The sequence below is a fragment of the Panulirus ornatus genome, chromosome 51 (assembly GCF_036320965.1).
Source record: "Panulirus ornatus isolate Po-2019 chromosome 51, ASM3632096v1, whole genome shotgun sequence".
In the NCBI taxonomy this organism is placed as follows: Eukaryota; Metazoa; Arthropoda; class Malacostraca; order Decapoda; family Palinuridae; genus Panulirus; species Panulirus ornatus.
This window is the reverse complement of record NC_092274.1, coordinates 194,415-221,305: the sequence shown is the minus strand read 5'-3', so window position 1 is coordinate 221,305 and position 26,891 is coordinate 194,415. Positions and strand designations below refer to the sequence as shown.

The 26,891-nt window shown below is 37.6% G+C and overlaps 1 protein-coding gene across 1 annotated transcript; it reads right to left on the bottom strand.

Annotated features, from left to right (window-relative positions):
• Window positions 1–14,006: 14,006 nt before the first annotated feature.
• LOC139764768 (uncharacterized) lies at window positions 14,007–25,862 on the bottom strand. The gene is given in 4 exon segments (XM_071691638.1): window positions 14,007–16,942; window positions 16,944–17,525; window positions 24,014–24,084; window positions 25,731–25,862. Coding segments are annotated over 2 exon segments (1,347 nt in total). The 5' UTR covers window positions 17,478–17,525; window positions 24,014–24,084; window positions 25,731–25,862; the 3' UTR covers window positions 14,007–16,129.
• Between the last annotated feature and the right edge of the window lie 1,029 nt (window positions 25,863–26,891).

The window sequence follows — 26,891 nt, the reverse complement described above, 5'->3', positions numbered from 1 at the left end:
CGATATGACTATCATTAAGTTATGAGTCTCATCTCAGCTATCTCAGTAAACAGTGAAAATACCTTAAGATGCTTGGAGATGCAGGTGTTAATAGCTTCTCCAACACTGTTTAAGAGTTTTCAGAAAGTGTCAGCCAAGATATTTAGCAAGGTTAATGAATTCCATTCCTTTAGGGGCAGTCTCTTACCTCTTTCAGATCACTAGGATGGCTGATTCTCCTACCCTCTCAAGGTTTGGGGTATTGTTTAGGTACTCCTTGCTCATCCCAAAAACCAGTTCTGATTGAAATAAGACCATTTGTAAATAACTTCTTGCCAGATGTGATTATATTAAGATGAGCTGAGATTAACTTAAGACCAGCTGTGACTGGCCTGAGACCATCTGTGAGTAACGTAGAAGACCTGTGACTGACTTATAACCATCTGTTATTGGCCTCAGCAATGTGGATACCAAGTGCAAAAGCCTATGATATGCAGTAAAGCCAGGGTTAAAATTTCATACAATACTCTGTAATGGCTCGGGTAGTTGTTGGTGAGTAGCCAACAACCAAAGAGGTATATTACCAGTACTACCTGCCTGGGTATCAAGAGGGTTAGTGACAGCTGCTTAGCGAGCCAGCACTTCAGTTGTTGTCGGGTAACAGTCTTTTGTTTCTGCCTCACACGCACGTGGACTACTGACGTTCTTTCCACAAACATGCAATCTCTCCTTGTTATACATAACACTTGACAACACTTAACTCACACAGCTCATTCTTTATCACTCAATTTTCCTGTGGTGAGCACTATGCACTAGACCTGCCTTTTGGCTAAATGGTAAGAGCCACAGATAGAAGTAGAAGGTAGGAACATCTAGGCACAAGCATCAGGTAGAAAGAAACATTAGGTAGGAGTTGTAAGTAGTAGCATTAAGTAGAAGTAGTCAGTAGGAACATTAGGTTGGAGCTTCTGCAAACACTGCACTAGAGCTGCCCTTTAACAGTGGCCTGTTAAGGGTGAGGTACTAAAGGCTAAGAAATGGCACTGGAGTTTACTAGTTACGGAGAGTCTATTGCCGTGGCCACCCCCTTGAGGGAGTTCCAATTGGAACAGGTGTTAGAGATACAGATACATACATAGCTTTATAATGCATATGAAAATCCCAATATGACAAAATTTAATATGTGAAATGCTAATGAAAACCATGAGATAGTTAAGCTACTCTTGATGTGAAAGGCTTTAAAGCTTGCTCACAAGATGTTTTGATGTTTAGTAAACAGTACAGGATGAAAGCTGTAGTTTATTTACGAGTCAGAAAAATGTTCGGTTTTTGCTTTGTACTTGTCAATAAATCCCTCCTTTCTATTGATGCAATCCACAAGGCTTTATAATTGGGAATATCTTATATTATTACGAATTTGTAGTTTCCACTGGACAATAGGTTGTTAAGAGATCAGGGAAAGAAGGCAAGGTGGTTTATAAGTAGGCTTAGAGAATATCTTGAATTATCCAAAGGAAGGCTTTGTAGAACAGTTTTCTTCAAGCTTCTTTAGGGAATTCATTTTAGGAGCAGTCTTGGGTACGTTTGGTATGTGGAAGGAGGCATAAGGGAGAGAGCAGCATAGGGTAGAAGAGTCACTGACTCCCTAAACAGAGGAAAGAAGGGTAGAGGTACAAGAATGGAAGTGAAGAAAGGTCCTCCCAACCCTGACCAATGCAGGCGAAAAATGGACATGGAAGGAGTCACAGAGGTCAAAAATCCAGGCTGTGGAAATGAGTTATTTGAGAGGAGCATTTGCTTTGACCAGATGGAATGAAGAAAGAAATGAATGAGTGTAAGAGAGAAAGATTATGTCAGGGAATGAATTGTGGATAGGTAGAATGGGTGAAACATAATACTTTTAAGGTGATTTGGGCATGTGGGAAGAATGCAAGACAGGAAGTTTACATGGAGAGTGTATGGCAGCACAGTTATAAGGTTTGGTGTGAGATGAAGACTTCCTGTGACTTGGAAAAATAGAATGGAAGAGTACTGGAGAAAGAGAAATGTTTGAAGAATATGTGGAATGGTGAATGTGAGGAAGGTTTGTAAGGACAGGGATAGTTGGAGGCTTGCCATGATGACCCCCTTGATGGGAGTTCCTGGAGGGAATGGGCATCGGAGATAAAGATAGATAAATTGATTTTAGGCTGTGGAACTGTGTAGGAAAGCCACTTTAAGGGGGAAAAGCACAGTTTTGAAGCAAAATTGTGGGCTAATAATCTCACAACCACTAGATCTAAGTAAAGTGAAAGTTGAAGCTACTTCCAATCATTCTCTGAGTTTTTAGTTTATCATATGGGCCTTTTCTCAAGTTGTAACAGCATCTGATTATGGTAAGTCTTTTAATCCTCTCTTGGAAACAGAAACTCCAACTTAGCTTTTAAAAGACTCTACAATAGACATTGAGACATACTCCAGCTCACCTTTTTAAGGACTCTACATTAGACATTTGAGACAAATTTCAAATCACCTTTTTAAAGACTCTTCAATAAACAGTTAAGTCAAACTCCAACTCATCTTTTAAAGGACTCTATGATAGACATTGAGACAAATACCACCTCACCTTTTTAAAGACTGCAATAAACAGTTAAGTCAAACTCCAACTTGCCTTTTGAAGGACTCTACAACAGACATTGAGACAAAATCAAAATCCTCTTTTAAAGGACTCTGCAATAGACATTGAGACAAACATCAGCTCACCTTTTAAAGGACTCTACAATAGACAGTAAAACAAACTCCAGCTCATCTTTTAAAAGACTCGTCAATAGACATTAAGACAAACTCCTACAGTAGACATTAAGGCAAACTCCAGCTCGGCTTTTACAGGACTTTATAATAGACATTGAGACAAACCCCAACTCAATTTGAATTAATGGATTAATAGTAGATTAATCGATTGATGGTGTCTCCACGACCAGTTTTTGTGAAAGGATCCTGGTGTTACCCACACTTTCTAAAGGCTCCTAAATCCCAAGGCTGTGTTACTTCCATTTGCATGGAAATGTAGACTCCTTGGGCGTGAGAATCCTTTGGTCAGGTTGCACTTTCAGAGATAGAGCCTTACCAAAGGACTTTACATTCAAGGTGTATCTTTGTGCAGAAGGAGTATGGTAACTACTCCACCTCGCTTTTAAAAGACTATACAATAATGTATAGGGTACAGTATTTGATGTTTTTTATAAGTATTCTGTAATGCAGGTATTGTGTGCAGATGTGGATGATTGATTACATACGTGAATTGTTGTGTATGAACATGAATTAATGTGTTGGGACATGGATTATAACTGTAGTTGAGGAAAGAGATGGTACTAAACTGTCCTTAAAGGTTGGGATGCTGATTCTTACTGGGACAGACCTTCAGACAACATTCTCTGTGAATTTATCATTCATACTAGTTTATAATCCTACCTCGTGCATAGGCTGTCCCGTAATTTTTGGCCAAGAAATCATTAATTCATGATATGCCTCATGTATAGGTCATCCCAAGTTTTTGAGGGTAATGGATCAACAAATTAGGCTAATAAAGCACCATATTTTATGGCATATAAAACTTATTTCAGAAAACACTCTAAAAAACACTCTATGTCCAATATACTGAGGTTTGCTGAGCCTGAAACACCAAGTGCTGAAGGCGAATTGTTTACCATTTATTATTATGGCACTTTACACTGAAACACGGGTAGTTTCAGCAAAAAAAAATTTATATTTCCATTCAAGTATTTATTCAATTCAATTAGGATAGAATATTATTGTAATACAACAGTTTTTTTTAACTGGAAATCACTTGAAAACTGATTATGGTAACATCTTTTGCAAAACAAAAGAAAATGAATGTTGATTGTTTTCGTCATGATTTTATCCCACTTTCCACTGTAATATGTACACCATTTCAGCAGAACTATTACATTTCTGTGAATGTATTATATCAAGCATAGTATTAATAGAATATCATTGTAATATAACAGTATTTTAGCTGATTACTATTTAAAAACGAGTAACATCTCTTGAATATCAGAAGGTTAGGTAAAGTCTTGTGTGTGTCATGTATTTTGTCCTATTTTACATTAATAGTAGTTTTGCTGAAATGTGATGTATTCATCATGTTTCAGCAAAAGTACTAATAATTTCTGAGAATATATTCATTCAGGGACAGTTAAGGCTAAACATACTTGTGATGTAACAGTTTTTTTAACTGAAAATTATTTGAAAAACATGTACTGTCTTGTTAATGGCAAAATGTGATATCCACTTAGGATAATATTGTCAAGAGCTTCAACGCTTTTAGTGGATCCATGTGTGTCGCTCTAAGTCTGTAAACTTTTAAGTACTTTTTTGACTTTTAAAATGTAATTATATTTGCGACTAAAGTTTCAGGCCTGAGAAACTTGGAGATAGTTCTAGCTTCAGGAGTATTGTATAAGCAGCTTTCTGGAGATGAATGTCATTTTCATGTGCTCCCCATGATAGACATACATGTGTTAAGTATCTCTCAACAGCTAGAGAGGTTTTGTTTGCCAGAAGTGGTTGACAGCCCTTAGATGTGTAGGTAAGCTGTGCAGTAATTATTGTGTATTGCATTTGCATTTTGGAATACTTGGGCAGATCCTGTGAAGTTGCCTGTGTTAAACACACATAAAAGGAAAAGTCAAATTTATATCATGGACTGACAAAGGTATATGAAAGAACCATGGGGAAAGGTCTACACATCAGGGTTGTGTCTTCCATAGAGGGAGACACAGATCCCTGAAACCAAGTACAAAAGTGAATTTTTTTTTTGTAGCAAAAGTATAAAAGAATAGCATATTGTTTTGGATATATGTATGAAAATGATGATAAGCATTGGTGAAGCTGACGTCATATTTGTAGTGTCCTTTTGCCTATTAGGTTTTATATAAGAAAATTCAGTTTTACTGGAATGATATAGTGAATGTACAAATCATTAGAGTAGCATTATGGGTGAACAAGATGTTATTGGTAAAAGAAAGAGATGCTGAGATATTTCTCACAAGAGCTGTGCAAAACTAGGGTGACGGTCCAGTAGGGAACTTTGCATGACCCATGGATCACCTGATAATCTGGATAAATATATTAGACTTAAGATGGGACTATGGTTCTTTAGTATGCTGCTTAAAAGTAGGATTTTAGAACGAGACTTAATAATGTTGGCATATCATTAGGATAGAACAGATGATTCATCACTCTGAAGGGTTTGAACCCTAGTCGAGGAGTTTAGTTTTTGGTGGATACCACAGATATTCCATGTTTAATGGAGGTAATGCCAGTCTCTACCTATTTTGAAGACAGCATCATATTCCTATCATAGTAACATAAAAAAAAAAAAAAAAAAAAAAAAAAAAAAAAAAAAAAATTTCAAATATTTTTCCTATGCAGAGTTTGCATACACATCTTGTTGAGGTCAAAGTGGATCCAGTCATTAGAAAAGAATCCTCAATTTTATCTCTTGCCATGGGGACCAACACCATTTTTTTATCACTGTGGTTCTCCCATTTTTGATTAAGAGACATTTGGGGACAAGGGAATGACTTTATGCTGAAATGTTTGGATTCTTTTATATTCTTCAGTAAGAATCCTCTGGAAGGTGATTTTCAGACTGATAGGTTTTCAGTATATAGTGACTGGTAAACTAAAATGGTAAAACAGCTCACGTACAAGATGCTGCTGCATACAAGCCAGTTCCCTCGTAAGATTCTTCTGAGTCTCTTACAATGTCATCATCTTGTAATAGGAACTCCATCAAAACTTTAGGTCTTAGAATCATCATGATTTAATATTCTTTAACAAGCATATTAAAAAAAAGATATGGGAAACTCTTAACAGCTTGTCTTGTACCTATTGTTGGTCCTTCACCTAAGCAGCAATGCAAGGTGGTTTTGGAATCTTTTCAGGTCTATCTTAAAGGGTTTGCATGATGGGCATTACCATATCCTCCACACTTTCCTGGAAACCTCACATGATAAACTTCTAAAACTATACTTTCTCAAAGCCAGGAGTGTTTTACAGGTGTCACGTGTATTTTTCTACTTAGCAGCTATTGTATATCCACAGGGGCTTCGGTCACCCTGGTATGGCCTTAGTGCTGTTCATGAATCATTGTTGGCTCTTACTCCACCTCTCTCTTAGCCAGAAGTGCAATCATAGGCCATTTGCCATAATAACTCTCCTGCTATCATCTCTCTTCACCCATCCCCTTCCATCCAGCACAGTGTTGCTTTGATTCTGCAACATCTTTTTTTTTGGTGTTGCTCTTATGAGATGTCTGTTTGTGTCCCAATTCCCAAGAATTTGATTCACAGTATGCATCTGGCTGCTGATTCTGTGTGAAGACCAGCCAAGCTAAGCTTGACCAATATGACACCTCATTTATCATCGCTCAGTGAAGCTGTGGAATTCTCATCCATCCTTTTGTCTTTCCTTCTTCCTAAAACCTTTTCTCCTTTAAGAATTAGGCTTACAAACACCTGAGGAGCTTGTAATTGGCCTTGTTTTCATTTTTCTTATACCCATTTATATATTTGTAATTACCGTAGAACCCTATTTCTAGGAGTTCTGACAGCTCCAAAGTTGCACTACTTCCAGTACCAGGGAAATGATGGACTTTTTTGGAGTGAGAGATTCTTGATGAGACTGTACTCCAAATGATTCAACCTCAGCAAAGTTGATTTTTCATTTGCTATGTAACCTCATGGAGGCAGAATCCATAAAATCTCTCATACCCATTACTTTCCCTTTCATCTGAGAAGGCCATGATTTGGACATACTTTTATCCATGTCTGATTTGGACAAGAAAAAAAATTCCCTCACCATCTTCATTAAACAATTCATCTACTCTACTTAAAACTATGCCTGGTCTTCCATCCTTTCAAAACTGAATATAACAAAGTTGTAATGCACAAAAAAGTAATGTGCTCCCATGGTGTAGCAGTTAGCATTCCTGACCGTGATGAATTCATGGGCTGCCCAGGTAGAGCGCATAAGTTCAAATCCCCCTTGCGGCAGGTGGTTGACAGTCAACCAAGCTATTCATCCACCCCTAGGGGATGGTCAATAAAATGGTTACCTGGCTCAGGCTAGGATATATATATATATATATATATATATTTTTTTTCATACATAGTCGCCATTTCCCGCATTAGCAAGGGAGTTAAGAACGGAGGACTGAGCCTTAGAGGGAATATCCTCCCTTCTCTACCTTCTTTTGGAAAATTCAGATGCATCATTAGGAATCTACAAAAAGAGAAAAAACAGCATCAGAAAACTAGGATATGATATGCTGAATGCAAACAGCTGTGTGATGTGTTTTTTCTGAGTGTTTCCATATTTTGTTTGCATTTTGCATTTTTTATCCTAGTTTTTTGATGCATTTTTTTTTTCTGTAGATTCCTGATGATGCCTCTGTGAAGGCAAAAGCTTGAATGTAATAAATCGAGAACTATGGATAACTGGTGTTTGAGCACTCGCCTATTGTTAGGATAATACATGTGTATATTTCGGCAGCTTTAACAGAATCATTTTTACTGGTTTCACTAGCTCTACTTACATTAGCAAATGACTCTATTATAGTTTTTGTTAAGGATAGCACACACATTTTCTTGTGCTTTTCATTGCTGTCATGCAACTAAATGGGTGTTATCTGAGCGATTAGTTCAACATTACAGTTTCGACAAAGATATTTCTATAATGGCCTCAACTAAGGAAACTGTGCTTCTCACTCAGGTCTATATTTCTGTTCATGCCTTGGTTTTTTTCTTCACTGCACCAGATCCTTCATCTCTCTCCACTCCCTTCTGTTTATCAGACTGTTCAGACATGATGTATGAATGACAGTAGATTAATTGAAAGTCCCTTTACTCGCAGCACCAATACACTTGCATGAGACAAGTTAGACTGTATCATTTGATACATGTATCATGTACCACTATTTTTATTATTCTCAATTATTTAGTGTTTTTCCTCTTTATTCTTATTTTTCTTCTCAAAAAAAATATATATAAGAATATTGTCTCAAATTTCAAATTATCATATAAATATCATTGTACAATGTACACAGGCCAAAAGTTTTGTACTTGTACAATAATTATCATATGTCTGGCAACGCTGTACCTGCGTCTTTCCTTACATGTCGAAACTGTAGAACTCTCTACTTTCTCATGTCTTTCCCAATAATTATGACCTAGCACATTTCAAAAGACATGCGCTTCACTTCCTCCAAAATTTGTAAGTGCTTTCACTATTCTTTTCTTTTTCCATTTCATAATTCTCTATATTTCAAGTTAGGTCTGGCCTTGATGCGGACTTTTGTCAGTGACTGGAGCCTTCACCATCAAAAAAGGAAAAAATACATAATTTTTTTTTACACAACTGCTCACTGAATGATGTATAGTATAAACAGGTTATACTGATATTTGTATGAACATCACCTGGGTTTTCATTGCAAGTAATATTTTGTATGAACATCACCTGGGTTTTCATTGCAAGTATAAGGTGAAGAATTGTTTTAAGGTATCAGTAATATTCATTTTCAATTCAAGGTCAACCTAATTTGTTATCTTTTCTCATGTTATTCATATTACATATGCAGTGAGTTTGTGCGTTCTGACATGTAAGACAGTGAGCAGATTTTTTGTTTTCACAAATCATTTTCATTTCAATGAAATGGTTTAATTTCTGTGTCCAGTTCTGAGATTTATTGTTGGTGATCTTTTATAAATGCAATAATAGATAAATATGTTTGTGCAGGTCTAAGACTCAGTTCTGGTAATCTTATGTAAATGCTGTATAACATAGGTTGGCAGTAATTGGTAACATGCAGAGGTGCATGGTTCTTTGATACACTAGTAATTTCACAATGATGACACTAGTAATTTCACATTGATGACAGTATTTTCTACCATATTTTTTAATTATATAATAATACTTCCCTGTATTAGATTTAATCTGTGACTGGATATTCATGTATTCTAAATGTTATGGTACATGTGATGGTATTTTTTATATGATGTTAGTTCATAAGATTTTGAACATCCAACATTTTAGTCTTTCATAGCATGACTGTGGTTCTGGTACTATGGTACATCATTTCAGTCAGTTATTCATTATTTATTTTACTCACATTCATTTAGAGATAGTCATTCTTACAAACATTTTTATAGATGGTGACCATTTTCAAGATTATGATGTGTCCAGAAGGCATGGTAGTGCAAAATTTTGGTCACATTAAAACATGTTTAACATACAGGTTGTAGTGTTTTAATTAAAAGTAATAGAATAGAAGAATGAACATATTTTGTTGTGCAATTAAAATACTAGCCTTCACCAAAGAACTACCTTTTTACATATGTTTTTGAAGGTATCACTGATAATAAAATCTCTGGTATGCCTCTCTGCAACTTGGATTTCTAATGGAACTTTACAAACCTGTATATCGAGAGTAGAATGACAGAAGGTGAGAGTATATGAAGCAAAGGATGTGGGTTAGGGATGGGAGGTATTTAGGGAAGCAGAGCTCACATTTGCGAGAGATGCATGTTAGAAAGGGTAGCGAGTGATGGGATGAAGTAAAGTAGCTTGTGAAAGAGAAAAGAGAGGTGTTTCGGCAATACTTAGAGGGAAGGAGTGCAAGTGATTGGGAGATGTATAAGATAAAGTCGTAAGAGGTAAAGAAGAAATGTGCAGGGGTTAAAAAAAGAGGGCAAATGAGAGTTGGAGTAGCAAGTATCAATAAACTTTTGGGAGAGCATGATGATTTTTTTTGGAAGGAGGTAAATAATGAGTAAAAAGCAGGAGAATAAGTGGGAACACTGGTGAAAGGGACAAAGTGGGAAGTGGTGGTGAAAGGGACAAAGTGGGAAGTGGTAACAGGTAGTGATGAAGTAAGGGAGAGGTGGAGTGAGTATTTGGAAGGACTGTTGAATGTGTTTGATGAAATAATGGCAGATTTAGGGGGTTTTGGTCGGGATGTTATGCTAAGTGAGAGAGTCATGGAAAATTATTTAAAGAAGAGAGAAGAGGTGGTAAAAGCCTTACATACAACGAAATGTGGCAAGATGTCTGGATAGGATGGTACTGCAGTTGAACTTATCAAGAAAGGGGATGATTGTATTGTTGACTGCTTAGTTAGGATTTTCATTGTGTGTATGGATCATAGTGAGGTGCTTAAGGATTGACAGAATGCACCTATAGAGCCATTGTATAAAGGTAAGGGGGATAAAGGTGAGTTTTCAATCTACAGAGGTAAAAGTTTCTTGGGTATACCTGGTAAGTTGTTTGGGAGGGTAATGATTGAGAGGGTGAAAGCTTATACAGAGCATCAGATTGGGGAGAAGCAGTGTGGTTTCACAAATGGTAGAGGATGTGTGGATCAGGTGTTTGCCCTGAAGAATGTGCATGAAAAATACTTGGAAAAACAGATGGATTTGTATGTGGCATTTCTGGATCTGGAGAAGGCATTTGATAGGGTTGATAGAGATGCTCTGTGGAAGGTTTTAAAGAGCATATGGTGTGGGAGGTAAGTTGCTTGAAGCAGAGTTTTTACCAAGGATGTAAGGCATGTGTGCGAGTAGGAAGAGAGAGTGATTGATTCCTACTGAATGTTAGTCTGCGGCTAGAGTGTGTGATGTCCCCGTGGTTGTTAAATTTGTTTATGGATGGGGTGGTTAGGGAAGTAAATGCAAGAGTTTTGGAGAAAGGGGCAAGTATGCAGTCTGTTGGGAATGATAGGGCCTGGGAAGTGAGTCAGTTGTTCACTGAAGATACAGCTCTAGTGGCTGATTCAAGTGAGAAACTGCACTAGTTAGTGACTATGTTTGGAAAAGTGTGTGAAAGGAGAAAGTTGAGAGTAAATGTGAATAAGAGTAAGGTCGTTAGGTTCAGTAGGATTGAAGGACAAGTTAATCAGGGATATAAGTTTGAATGGAGAAAAATTGGAGGAAGTGAAGTGTTTTAAGATATCTGGGAGTGGATTTGGTAACAGACAGAACCATGGAAGTAGAAATGAGTCACAGGGTAGGGGCAAAGGTTCTGGAAGCAATGATGAATGTGTGGAAAGAGAGAACATTATCCTAGAGAGCAAAAATGGGTATGTTTCAACGAATAGTAGTTCCAGCAATAATGAACGGTTGTGAGGCATGAGCTATAGATAGGGTTGTACAGAGAAGGGTGAATGTGTTGGAAATGAAATGTTTAAGGACAATATGTGGTGTGTGGTGGTTTGATCGAGTAAATAATGAAAGAGTAAGATAGATGTGTGGAAATAAAAAGAGTGTGGTTGAGAGAGGAGAAGAGGGTGTAATGAAATGGTCTGGACACATGGAGAGAATGGGTGAGGAAATATTGACAAAGAGAATATATGTGTCTGAGGTGGAGGGAACAAAGAGAAGCGGGAGACCAAACTGGAAGAAGGGATGGAGTGAAAAAGATTTTGAGTGACTGGGGCCTGAACATACAGGAAGGTGAGAGGCATGAAAGGAATAGAGTGAATTGAAACGATGTGGTATACTGCGGTTGACATGCTGTTAATGGACTGAACCAGGGCATGTGAAGCATCTGGGGTAAACCATGGAAAGGTCTGTGGGGCCTGAATGTGGAGAGGGAGCTGTGGTTTCGGTGCATTACACATGACAGCCAGAGACTGAGTGTGAACGAATGTGGCCTTTTTTGGCTTTTTCTGGCACTACCACGCTGGAGGGAGATGCTATTTCATGTGTGGCAGGGTGGCGATAGGATTGATGAAGGCAGCAAGTATGAATATGTACATGTGTATATATTCTTGTCCATCCAACATTGTTTAAATGCTAAATACAGGTCTATAAAAAATACAAATAAATATTTGCATCAACAAACAAAAAATAAAAAAGTGATCTCTGAACAAATAACATAATTTACTCCTAATATAATGATCTCCCTCTATTTATCTTATTTGGCAAGTGTTGGCAAATATACTGGCCTCAATTCATAACATAATTCTATGAAATCACCAAGATGTGTACAGATATCACGATACATTTACCAGACAAGCATTGTACATCATGGCAAAACCTATTCAGAGAGAAAAGAAAAAAATAAATAAATTCAATACTTTTTCACCTTTAGTATTCAAGTACTTTCTATTAACTTACACATTTCTTGGTCCCCCATAAATTGTAATAACGGTAAAGATACATACTATTGATTTATTCACAAATAAAAAAAATTTCACATCTTAACATACAACAGACTTTTCAAAAGAATATAATGTCCTTTGGATAATGTAGCCTTACATAGAAAACTGAACAAAATATAATGGATAACTGAAACAATTATTGGGAACGAGGGTAGATAACTGTAACACTTTTCTCCTATATGAACAATCACGTGCTTCAAAAAATGGCCCTTCTGGTATAAGGTCTTTTGGCAATGTGATCACTCATATGGCTTTTCTCCAGTATGAAGTCATATGCTTCACTAAATCACCCTTCTGGGAAAATGTCTTTTGGCAATTCAAAAACTCATACTGCTTCTCTCTTGTATGAAAAATCATGTGCACCACTAAATTACTCCTCTAGGAGAATGCCTATTGGCAATTTAACACTCATATGGCTTTTCTCCTATATGAATATTCATGTGCTGCACTAAAGTACTCTTACAGAAGATTGTCTCTTGGTAAAATGAACACTCATATGGCTTTTCACCTGTATGAACAGTCATGTGCCACACAAAAATACTCCTCGGGAAAATGTCTTTTGGCAATTCGAGCACTCATATGGCTTCTCTCCTGTATGAAACAGTTATGTAGAACTATAAGACCAGAAGGTAAAACAAAGTCATGAAGAACTATGAGAACAATAGGTGAACAAAATTATGAAAAACTATGAGAACAGTAGGTGAAACAAAGTTATGAAAAACTATGAGAACGGTAGGTAAAACAAAGTTATAACAAACTATGAAAACAGTAGGTGAAACAAAGTTATGAAGAACTTTCTCAGCTTCAGTATATCCAGAACTTGATTTGACGACTTAAATATGAGGAAAGAGAAAAATTATCTTGGAAAGCAAAAATGGGTATGTTTGAAAGAATAGTTCCAACAATATCATATGGTTGCAAGGCATGGGCTATAGATAGGATTGTACAAAGGAGGGTGGATGTGTTGGAAATGAAATGTTTAAAGACAATATGTGGTGTGACATGGTTTTGACTGAGTAAATAATGAAAGGGTACGAGAGATTTGTGGTAATAAAAAGAGTGGTTGAGAGAGCAGAAGAGGGTGTGTTGAAATGGTTTGGACATATGGAGAGAATGAGAGGAAAGGTTAACAAAGAAGATATATGAGTCAGAGGTGGAGGGAACAATAAGAAGCGGGAGACCAAATTGGAGGTGGAAAGATGGAATGATTGGAATAGGGGAGAAAGAATACTTCCCACGTATTCCTGCGTGTCGTAAATGGTGACTAAAAGGGAGGGAGTGGGGGGGCTGGAAATCCTCCCCTCCCATTTTTTAATTTTCCTAAAGAAGGAACAGAGAATGGAGCCAAGTGAGGATATTCCCTCTAAGGCTCAGTCCTCTGTTCTTAACGCTATCTCACTAATGTGGAAAATGGTGAATATGTTTGAAAATATATATATATATATATATATATATATATATATATATATATATATATATATATATATAAGAACAGAGGACTGGGCCTTTTAGGGAATACCCTCACCTGGCCCCCTTCTCTGTTCCTTCTTTTTGAAAATTAAAAAAAAACGAGAGGAGAGGATTTCCAGCCCCCCGCTCCCTTCCCTTTTAGTCGCCTTCTACGACACGCAGGGAATGCGTGAGAAGTATTCTTTCTCCCCTATCCCCAGGGATAATATATATATATATATATATATATTTTTTTTTTTTTTTTTTTTCCATACTATTCGCCATTTCCCGCGATAGCGAGGTAGCGTTAAGAACAGAGGACTGGGCCTTTGAGGGAATACCCTCACCTGGCCCCCTTCTCTGTTCCTTTAAACGTACACACGATATCTGATGTACACTGTTTACCATTATATCTTGACAATAAAACCTTGTGCATATGTGTGGCATCCATGTAATGTAAGGCCAGCACTCCTTGTGTAAAAATTCTCTGATCTCGTGATGCATCACACATCCCTAAAATGTGGACATACTGCCACTCATGCTCTGGACAAAGAAGTTTATCCTCAACTCTCAATGCACCATGGTAATGTGTGCACATGTGAATCATGTAATATGCACATGACATCTGATGGAAACTATTTACCGCTACACTTCAAGAATCGAACCCCAGACTATTTCTGTGGCACAGTTTGCCAAACACTTGTATGGCCACAATCAGCTTAAAACTTCTCTGTGACCACTTGCTAATCTACTGATCTCGTGACGCATCCAGCATCCTTCATGAGGTGGAAACACTTCTGCTCATGCACTGGACAAACAAGGAAGGCTTTTTAATTCACTCCCAAGACGTTATGGCAATGCAAACATATCTCAACCATGTAATGTGCACATGATATCTGATGTAAACTATTTACCTCTATACCTCAAGAATCAAACCCTAGTCCATCTGTGTGGAAGCCAGGTAGCCTAATCATTGGGCCATGATAAGTTCAAACAGCATCTCCTCCATAATCATTCACCGATTGACAGATCCAGTAAGGCATCATGCATCCTCATGAAAGGGAAATATTGTTGCTCACATTCTGGGCAAGGAAGGAAGGCTTTTTAATCGACTTCCAAGGCATTATGGTAATGTGCATATACCTCAACCATGTAATGGACACATGATATTGTAAGGCATCTTCCGTGAAGCAAAATACACTTCCTCACAAACAGAAAAGTTATCTGCACTATTCACTCACTATAATAAAGCAACCTTGTCTGTATTCAGAAAAGATATCACTCAACAGTCGTTCACACGTGCCCCTTCGCACAACCAGAGCAGTACATTTCAGAAGAATGACAGACACGGCAATACAAGAAGCAGCAAGTATTGAATTATACAGTAAATGTAAGTAGACATTGGGGTTGCTGATTACAATACGTAAACCAGATCCAACTCAACTACAGACTTTGGGAAATAAAACAACTGCACGAGAAGAGCACAACATGAACAGAATCATCAGCGTACAAAAAAAGATTTTAGAAAACAAGTATAACAAGTGTGCACTGGGAGACTCCCTGAAGGAAACAATGAGCAGTAAGTTGGGCGATGCAATATTTGGTTGCTGATTGCATCATCCACTTATGATGTACAGCAATTTGGGTGATGCAATATCTGGGTGCTGACTGCATCATCCACCTCCAACACTCAAGGTTGCCAGATCTTGCCTGAAAGCCCAGCACAATGCTAAATATATTGCACATTGTGCATACTGGTATTGACCCCTTATTTTCAAAACTGAAACTAATCAACAATTTCAAGCATCAAATTTATGCTCAACATCCTAGAATTACTGAGGATCAGCTAATTCCACTTCCAAAACATTTTGGTTGCTGGTCTGGGTAATGAACTATCAGATCTAAAGGCTAAGGTTATCCTTCAATCAGTATGCTATACAGAGCTTTCAGTGTGCTTTTTTTTTCTTCAAAATTAGGGGTCCATGGGATACCACAAAAACTTCATAAGAGACAGCATTCAAAATGAAGGAGAGAACAATAATACTATTGTAACCTGAGCACTGTTTATTCTGGGAAGCTTCAGTAAATACTGCAATAGGGACCCAGATGAGAAAGAATGGATGAGCTTCATCTGATACATAAATAGAAACCAATATCATCTCTTTTCAACATTTCCACACTAATGTCCTCAAGCTCATCTCACGAAATCAACCTTAAGTGAAAACAATTTCCCCCATCCAAACTTTCATACAACACTGTGCAAAGCTAAATATTGCCAAAAGATCTCAAAGAATAATTTCCCACATTCACCACATCCAAAATTTTCACACGACTATGTACAAGTAAATATTTTGAAATATTATTCTTGCTCTCAAATCATCTTACAAATTCAAACTTTTATACACCACAGTGCACAAGCAAATGTTTCCCAAGAATAACTTTCTTCAAAAGCATTTTCCCACATTCTTCACATCCAATCTTTTATTCACCACTGTGCACAAGCAAATGTTTCCGAAGATTACTTTTGTTCAAAAACTGTTTTCCGCAGTCAGCACATCCAAACTTTTTCACACCACTGTGTATACACAAATGTTCCTTTAGATAACTTTTCCGCAAAAACAGATTCCCACATTCATTACAACCAAACTTTTTCAAACCACTGTGCACAGACAAATGTTGTTCAAGAGTACCTCTCCGTGCAAACTTTTTACCACATTCATCACATCCAAAGTTTTTCACACCACTGTGCACAGACAAATGAACATTAAGATCACTTTTCTGCAAAAACAGTTTCCCACATTCATCACATTTAAAACTTTTTACACCACTATGCACAAACAAGTGTTTCCGAAGATCACCTTTCCGCATAAACAGTTTTCCACATTCATCACATCCAAACTTTTTCACACCATTGTGCACATACAAATGTTCTACAAGAACACTTTTCCTCAAAAACAGTTTCCCACATTCATCACATCCAAACTTTTTCACACCACTGTGCACAGGTACATGTTGTTGAAGGTGACTTTTTCTCAAAAACAGTTTCCCACATTCATCACATTCAAACTTTTTCAAACCACTGTGCACAGACAAATGTTGTTCAAGAGTACCTTTCCGTGCAAACTGTTTACCACATTCATCACATCCAAACTTTTTCACACCACTGTGCACAGACAAATGAACATTAAGATGACTTTTTTGCAAAAACAGTTTCCCACATTCATCACATTTAAACTTTTTCACACCACTATGCACAAGTAAGTGTTTCCGAAGATCACTTTTCCGCGAAAAACAGTTTCCCACATTCATCACATCCAAACTTTTTCACACCACTATGCACAGAAAAATGTTCTTCAAGAACACTTTTCCTCACAAAGAGTTTTCCACATTCATCACATCCAAACTTTTTCACACCACTGTGCACAGACAAATGTTCTTTAAGAACACTTTTCCTCAAAAACAGTTTCCCACATTTATCACATCCAAATTTTTTTACACCATTGTGCACAAGCAAATGTTTATTAAGATTGCTCTTACATGAAAACACTTTCCCACATTCATCACAACCAAACTTTTTTACACCATTGTGCACAATCAAATGTTTATTAAGACCGCTCTTACATGAAAACAGTTTTCCACATGCATTACATGTAAACTTTTTCACATGTCCTAAATCTTCAACATCCCTCTGCACAAGAAGCTTCTCAGGATTTTTTCTACATGAAAATAATTTCAAACTTCTAGCACAGCCAATTTTTTTTTGACCATTTTGCAACAGCATATGGTTCTGGAGATGATCCACCTGTAAACATTTCTCTCCATTTGACATTGTCAATTTTTGCTGTTCTTAATCTTCTGATGAAATTTCATTCAGTACCTGAAACAAGAGAGTTGCTTTAGAAAGTGTTTCTAAATTATGGTACACTTTCCAGTTTGGACTATAACAGTAATCACAGCAAATTGTGTGATGACACTGGAATAATGCGATTAACTTTGGACTTCCCATAAATGCACTAATATCAGCAAGAATGTAAATGTCTTCAATTGAAATTAACGATGTATTCATCAGAACAAAGTAGCACATTTCCATGTGCAAGAGGCATTTGGGTAGCAACAAGTCACTGAGGCACTGGGAAGAACAACTGTGTTAGAAGCAAGGATATGAAGCTGGGTCCAGGCTAATGAATTCATGATACATTTTGGAGTACTCTCTCTGTACAGTCTGAACAAAGTTCAGCATATGCTTTTCAAATAAGAGATAATTTAAGGCCATTACTTCAGGCGCAGTACTCACTGCCATGAACCTGAAAAAACATCTAGAGCCCCAATGCTATCTTTTATTCAGAGCCTCTTAATCATTCCTGACTTTTAACCATCTTCCCTTCAGTAACTAGTACTTTCTTCCTGTCAGGATATTCCAGTCAACTGACCATTCTTTCTATGGTAGTTTATTTGAATTCAGTCCAGTTCCTGATTTTGACTTACAAACAAGGCCTACAACAATAGTCAAAACAACTGAATTCAAAATGTCTTTTCCTCAAATTAACATGGTCATAAATGGAGTAAGGAGAGAAAAAATCCGCCCTCAATATTTCTCGAGTCAAAGAGGGCAACTACAGTGGCCGAGAGTGGGGGATCTGAAACCCCTCCCAACCTTAGTGAATTTCAACTTCAAAAAGATGGAACACATGGAGCCACATGGGGAGCACTCAACCTCCCTGAAGACTCAGGTTGGGGTGTGTGAATGTGTGAGGAAGTAACTAAGATGAAAAGAAAGGAGAGATAGATAGTATGTTTAAGGAAAGAAACATGGATGTTCTGGCTCTAAGTGAAACAAAGCTCAAGGGTAAAGGGGAGGAAAGGTTTGGAAATGTCTTAGAAGTAAAGCTAGGGGTTGGTAGGAGGATAAGAGCTAAGGAAGGGGTAGCACTACTGCTGAAGCAGGAGTTATGGAAGTGGGGCTTCTAAGAGGAATTTTAACAGGGGTACAAAGTTTCTTTTGGGTCCCCATTCCCTTCTCCATCAGTCATCCTGTTTTTATCAACTTTGGTTTTATGCCATGAGCTGTAAGGCCAAAATTGGTATGGAAGACGAGAGAGGGGTGGAATGGAGCGCTCTGTTGATTTTCTACACTTGACGCCTTATGCTCCTATACTCCCTCCATGATATACATATATATGTATCAGCGAGGCACCACCAGAAATACAGACAAAAAGGCCACATTCGTTCAAACTTAGTCTCTAGCCGTCACATGTAATGCACCGATACCACAGCTCCCAATCCACATCCAGGCCCCACAGACCTTTCCATGGTTTACCCCAGACACTTCACATGCCATGGTTCACTTTTCTAAGTTACATTATATTCTTTTGAAGAATCTTATTATTGAATTTTACAATACGAAATTGTGATTCAATTGAAAATAAATCAACAGTTAACATTTCTACTATCATTACATATCATGAAAGGGACAAAGAATATGTAAGAGACAAAAGGAAGTAATAGGAAGCATTTGTATTCAAGAACAGAAAAAAGTAATGGCATTTGTTTACAAGCTGTAGAAAGGCCCAGTCCTCTCTCTCTCCAGAAATGGCCTATAGAAAAGATGTAATACAATGCTGTTGGGTAAACCTATAATGTTACTCTGTACACATCTCAGTTATTTCAAATACCTATGCCATAAAATTGAGACCAGTATATTTGCCAAAGAACTGTTAAGTAAAGTAAGATAGAGAGAGCTTAATGTACTGAGAGTAAACTGTATCATTTATGCTCAGAGCCCATGTTTATTTTTGCTATTGTAAATATATTTCTATAAGTTCTTGCCACTGCGTTTGGTATTTGAACAAAATTACAAGAAGAAAAAGTGAATATAATTATGCCAGCTGTAAGGAGATGTTAGCCTGATGGTAAGGGAATCTGTGTCTAGCCCAAATTTCTGTTAACAGAAGCACTTATTTCAGAATTCTCTTTTAGTGTATAATCAGCCTATGGGCTGATTATACACTCTTTCAGTGCAAGAAAACAATTTCAGTAACTGGCCCTTGCAGACCACATCATTCATACTGTAGTCAATATCCTTCAAAATACCTTTTGATAACACTGGTCAACAATGCTCTAATTTTTTTCCAACAAATCAAAATAGGTCGACCTTATAGTACTTTTTACACTAAATTCGAATCTGTTTTTAGAAATTTTATCACTAATGGTTTTTAAGTGACAGAGTGATTAAATTTTACAATAAGTGTATATTTTTCATTCATAAATAATGCTGGTATTACACTCAAATAACTTACCTATAAAATCTAGAAGTGGACAATCTTTGCCTATTTAGCCTTAGGGACATCCCTCCTTAGTGTCCAGCAGTAATCTGCCAACACAGAGAGGTCCACTTTCCTTGGTACCAGCTTTCTCATGCCCAAAATGTCTTGGGGAAATCTTTCGCCATGTTGATCACTGACTGCCCCAAGATTTTCTGGGAAAAAGTCTAAGTGCGAGTCTAAAAATTGAAATTTTAGACTCATATTGCATGCCCTGGTTGGAACAATTGACAGCACGTTGACCCGGGTGTACCACATTGTTCCAATTTATTCTATTCCTAGCATGCCTCTCACCCTCCTGTATGTTTAGGCCCCAATCACTCAAAATCTGTTTTCATTCCATCCTTCCACCTCCAATTTGGTCTCCTGCTTCTCCTTGTTCCCTCCACCTCTGACACAGATATCCTCTTTGTCAATCTTTCATCATTCATTCTCTTCATATGTCAAAACCATTTCAACACACCCTCGTCTGCTCTCTCAACCACATTCTTTTTATTTTCACACATATCTCTTACCCTTTCATTACTTACTTGATCAAACCACCTCACACCATATATTGTCCTCAAACATTTCATTTCCAACACATCCACTCTCCTCCGTACAACCCTATCTATAGCCCAGGACACGCAACCATATAACACTGTTGGACCCACTATTCCTTAAAACATACCCATATTTGCTCTCCAAGATAACGTTCTCTCCTTCCACACTTTCTTCATTGCTTTCACAACCTTTGCTCCCTACCCCACCCTGTGACTCACTTCTGCTTCAAAGGTTCTATTCGCTGCTAAGTCTACTCACAGATATCTAAAGCACTTCACTTCCTCCAATTTTTCTCCATTCAAACTTGCATCCCAATTAACTTGTCCCTCACCCCTAATGAACCTAATAACCTTGCTCTCATTCAATTTACTATCATCTTTCTCATTTCACACACTTTTCCAATCTCAGTCATGAACTTCTGCAGTTTCTCATTCAAATCAGCCACAAGAGCTGTATCATCAACGAGCAACAACAGACTCACTTCCCATGCCCTCTCATTCCCAACAGACTGCATACTTGCCCCCCTTTCCAAAACTCTTCCATTTAGCTCCCTATCCACCCCCATCCATAAACAAATCAACCAACCATGGGGACACCACACACCCCTGCTGCAGACCGATATTCACTGGGAACCAATCACTCTCCTCTCTTCCTACTCACACACATGCCTTAATTTTCACTGCTTCCAGCAACTTATCTCCCACACAATATATTCTTAAGCCTTGCACAAAGCATCTCTATCAACACTATCATATGCCTTCTCCAGATCCATAAATGCTGCATACAAATCCATCTGTTTTTCTGAGTATTTCTCATACATTCTTCAAAGCAAACACCTGATCCACACATCCTCTACCACTTCTGAAACCACACTCCTCCTCCCCAATCTGATGCTATGTACTTGCCTTCACCCACTCAATCAATACCCTCCCATACAATTTCCCAGGAATACTCAACAAACTTATGCCTCTGTAGTTTGAACACTCACCTTTATCCCCTTTGCCTTTGTACAATGGCAATATGCATGCATTCTGCCAATCCTCAGGCACTTCACCATGATCCTCACATACAATGAATGTCCTTACCAACCAGCCAACAACACAGTCACACCCTTTCTTAATAAATTCAACTGCAACACCATCCAAACCTGTCCCCTTGCTGGATTTCATTTTAACCAAACCATTCTCCCTGTCTCTCTCACTTTGCACAACACCCCAACCAAAACATTCTACATCTGCCACTCAATCATCAAACACATTCAACAAACCTTCAAAATACTCACTCTATCACTACCTGTTATTACTTCCCCCTTGCCTCCTTCACCGATGTTCCCATTTGTTCTCATCTTACACATGTTATTTACCTCCTTCCAAAACATCATTTTACTATCTCTAAAGTTTAATGATACTCTCTCACCCAAACTCTCATTTGCCCTCTTCTTAAACCCTTGCAACTTATTCTTGACCTCCTACTGCCTTCTTTTATACATCTCCCAGTCATTTGCACTCCTTTTTTGTATCATCCAAATGCCTCTCTTTTCTCTTTCACTAAGAACTTTACTTCCTCATCCCACCACTCACTACCCCACTGGCCACTCTGTCCACAGGAAGGAAAATTTTGACAACCTGAAATTCCTTCTATTATTAAATGAAATATAGTGACCATAACTAGATGAATTGCAGAACCTTAAAGGTAAATATTTGTGTCTGGCTGTACAAACGTACCTTACTTCATATGTGAATGAACAGCAGAGCAAAGGCTGATCACTGGAGAATGAAAGAATGGTCCTGAAGAAGTAACTCGACACCAGGCAACAAAAATGTTAGCTATGAATCTCTTGTGACACTTGGAGAAATGTTACTACCAACATCACATATCAAACGGGCTAGTGAGGCAATTTGTAAAAGTCTTAGATAGAGATGGCAAGTGTTTCTAATATACATCCCATTCCTCACCCACTCCCCTCACATCATTTGCTTTCACCTTTTGCCATTTCACACTCAATCTCTCCTAGTACTTCCTCACACAAGCATCCTTTCCAAGCTCACTTACTCTCACCACTCTCTTCTCCCCAACATTCTGTCTTCTTTTTTAAAAACCTCTACAAATCTTCACCTTCACCTCCACAAAATAGTGATCAGATATCCCTCCAGCTACTCTCTCAGCACATCAACATCCAAAAGTCTCTCTTCAACAAGCCCATCAATAAACATGTTATCCAATAATGCCCTTTGTCTCTCCAACTCACATATGTATACTTATGCATATCTCTCTTATTAAACCAGGTATTCCCAATCACCAATCTTTTTTCAGCACACAAATCCAAAACCTCTTCACAATTTCCATTCTAAACACTGAATACCTTATGTACACCAATCATACCCTCAACTGCCACATTACTCACCTTTGCATTAAAATCATCCATCACTAATACCCGGTCTCGTGCACCAAAGTTGCTGACACGTTCACTCATCTACTCTAAAACACTTGCCTCTCATGATCTTTCTTCTCATGACCAGGTGTATAAGCAACAATAATCACCCATCTCTCTCCATCCACTTTCAGTTTTACCCATATCAATCTAGAACTTTCTTTCCTACACTCATACAATTCCTGCCTCAGGAGTAGTGCTACTCATTCCTTAGCTCTTGTCCTCTCACCAACCCCTGACTTTACTCCCATGACTTTTCCAAACCTTTCTTCCCCCTTACCCTTGAACTTCATTTCACTCAGAGCCAGAACATTCATGTTTCTTTCCTCAAACATAATACCTATCTCTCCTTTCTTCTCATCTTGGTTACATCCAATCTGAGCCTTCAATAGGGATGAGCACTCCTTCTGTTTCCTCTCTTAGAAATTGAAATACAAGGAGGGAAGGGCTTCCAGCCCCCTGCTTCTGCCTCTTTTAGTCGCCTTCTACGACATGCAGGAAAAAGTGGGAAGTATTCTTTCTCCCTGATTTAATAAACCATTAAATCAAGATTACTAAAGGTAGCAATACCTTCTTTTATGCCCATGAAATTCTGTGACCTATCTAAGAAATGAATGTGCCATTTGCAACACATCCATAGTCTCCTGTGATTCAAGATTCTATGGCTAGTTATCAAGAACCTTGGAAGAATGGAAGAAAGTCAACAAATATTCACTACCCTGTTTCTGCCCCGTTATAACCCTCACATGACAAAGTACAAAAATTACTTAAGAAATGACACAAAAACACTAAGTATGCTAATTAGTTCAAATATCTCTTTCATTTCAATGTACATATTAACATATGTTATCACTGTACATATCAACATATCACTGTATATATTAACATATCACTGTACATATGAATAGATCAATGTACATATTAACATATGTTATCACTGTACATATCAACATATCACTGTACATATCAACATATCACTGTACATATGAACAGATCAATGTACAAGTTAACATGTCAATGTATATATTAACATATCAATGTACTAATGTACTAAATATCAATACAACATACCAGTTCAGAAAGTAGGTATCCATTGACCAGTAGCTGGGAGACCCGTCCTGAGGTTATCATCAACAGACAACCTACAAATAAATAAATAAGGAATCATTCAAATTGCTGAAAACTGCCATGAAAAGGTTGATGAATAAAAAAACAAAGTGGTTCTATATATACAGAAATTCTACTTTGTTCCTCAAAATTCTTACATAACATTATCATCAATCATATATCAGAAGCGTCACATCTCGTCTAATGATACTTTGTTTCACTAACTTTCATTGCTCCACTGTTCACAGTCCTCATATCCCCGCCTTACCAACTCATAATCATACCTCAAACTCCTGTTGTTTTCTTCATATATATATCTTTTCTTTATTCTAAATTGGAATAAGTTTGTTGCTAGGATATGATTACCTGCTAGGTTTTTCAGCTTCAGTGTTGGTTGTGTTCAAATGTTGTTCAATATAAAATTTTGGAACATAAAGCAATGTTGAGAAAACAAAAAGCTTAGGGAAAGCATTAAAAGAAACTGTTACAAGAATGAATTGTAATGTCATGGCTGACAAGGTTGGAGGGTGTTGCTTGGAGGCCTAGATTGACTCAACCAGATTGGGCCATTTACTATAAGTACGATCACGCTGCAGGTGAGGTTTAAGGCTGAGAGTTTTTAAGGAGACTGTCCGACAGGATTATAAAAGGGGTTGGCATGACAGGCAGACCACCCATGAGATGGGAAAATAGAGTGGAAGAGTATCGAAGGGAGAGAAATGACAGAAGAATGCATGGAACAGTGTAAGCGAGGGAATAAGGAATAAGTGGAAACTCATTTGCCATGGCCACCCCCTCAATGACAGTTCCCAGAAGGAATGGGTATCAGAGATATAAATAGACAGATACACACACGAACTGAATAAAAGTATATACAATTTTGTACAAACACAAAGCGAAAGTTTTTTGTCAGCCATCCACAAGATGATCACCTTTCTAATTTTCTCGAGCAAGAACTTTCAAAAATGACACAGGGACTTCAAAGGCATCCCTTTTGTTAGTTTACCATTCACTAGATATGAATAAAAGTATGATGAATGCATTGAACTCTCATCTGTTCACTTTACTGCCTTGATCCAAATATTTCCCTTTTATTCAAAGCCGTGTCCACATTACAAGCACTTAATGCTGTTAGATAGAGGTGCTCAACATAAAATGCTGCGTATGATACGCACACTGCACATTGTGAAGATTCTACTTGTACTAAAATCGTCCTTTTCATCATTTTTTTCCCCTTCTATAGTGTCTATAATTTTAATTTCGTAAGAATGTATCACTTACTTTTTCCCTATATTCCCCACCGAACATCATGGCCCTCACCACTAATACATTTACAAATGCAAAATTAAATGCTCCTTTATTCCATTTCTCCAGTTTAAGCCACTTCCACTACATATTCCAATGCCCCCAGTCTAACCCACTTCCATTAAGTATAAGTAGTTCACTACTAAGCGTTTCTTATAAAACCACACCATTATTATTATTGTCCTGGAACTGGCCTACATCATTGTAGTTAATGGCCACTGTCTGAAATTTCCTCCTCAATGAAGAAGATAACTGACATGTCTTCCTTGGAAATGCACAATAATGACAATTCCTTTACCCCAATCGAATTATCTCTCCTACCCTCTAAGTAAATGAACCTTATATACGCAACGTCATTTCATTCCTACTTCATTACCTTGGAGAAAACAACGTTCCTATTCCAAATGTAACAGATGGACATCACTGAGCAGTTGTTTTACACAAAAGACAAAAAAAAAACTGGTGCCCAACATGTGGACTGAGCCAGCATGTTTGTTGACATGAAGCTGCCACTGACGTCATACTCCCGTTTTTTTTTACATACTCATCAAAGAAAACGATTTCTTTTTAACGGATCCTTATGTAATCTTATTATTTACGATAGTAAGTTATCGAACTGTTGAGAACACCACCAAACCCTACTTCTTGACGGAAATGTATGTAATCTTATCATTTACGATCGTAAGATCAAACTGTTGATAACTGGTGAAGGTTGAAATCCCCGAAATAGAGGATCTCGGCTTGTGGGTGAGAGGATGCCATAGTCTCAAGGCAGGAGTTTAGATAGTCGAAAATAGAATACATTTGACGTATTCCACCAATCTTTATTGTCGCCATGGTCTTACAGTGACCGTGGCCACAACCACAGATAGATCGACCAGTCTAAATAATCCATTTAGGATTACACTGTCAATGTGGTATTGGCTCAAGACATGGGAGGGAAGGTAAGCAACTGATATTTTGATCTTTGCTTTATTCTTTATCTGGTCTTACAATGACCAGTGTACAATGGCTGGATTGGAGTGAAAGGACAGTGTTTCGTTATTGTAAATGAGAGATATAGCGTACAGGCGAGGAGGAAATATTATACTGACGTGTCTATGGGAGTGGGTAAGGATAATGCATATAGTTCAATGTCCACAAAGGTATATTTTCATCATAAAAGAGTCGTGGTTGGAATAAGTTAACTTGGCTTATCAAGGACGATGGTGTATTGACAGAAAACTAGAAGAATGATTTCTGTTGTCTAATCTCCTTCAGATCTCGTTTAATAGTGGTCAGTAAGGCTAGATCAGATGTGGTCTAATATGAATAACTTTTGTTCAGGCCTTCTGGGTAATGGTCTTCCTTGTGTACGTTTTATTCCAATGTTCTTGGGTTTGATCCCAGGCCACATAGTTGTGGTGCCTCGCATCGATTGTTGATGACTTTTAAGCAGTATTTTCAATGGTAGTGTAGACTCAGGCGTACATGTACAAAGACGAGATAATGCACAATATATATATATATATATATATATATATATATATATATATAT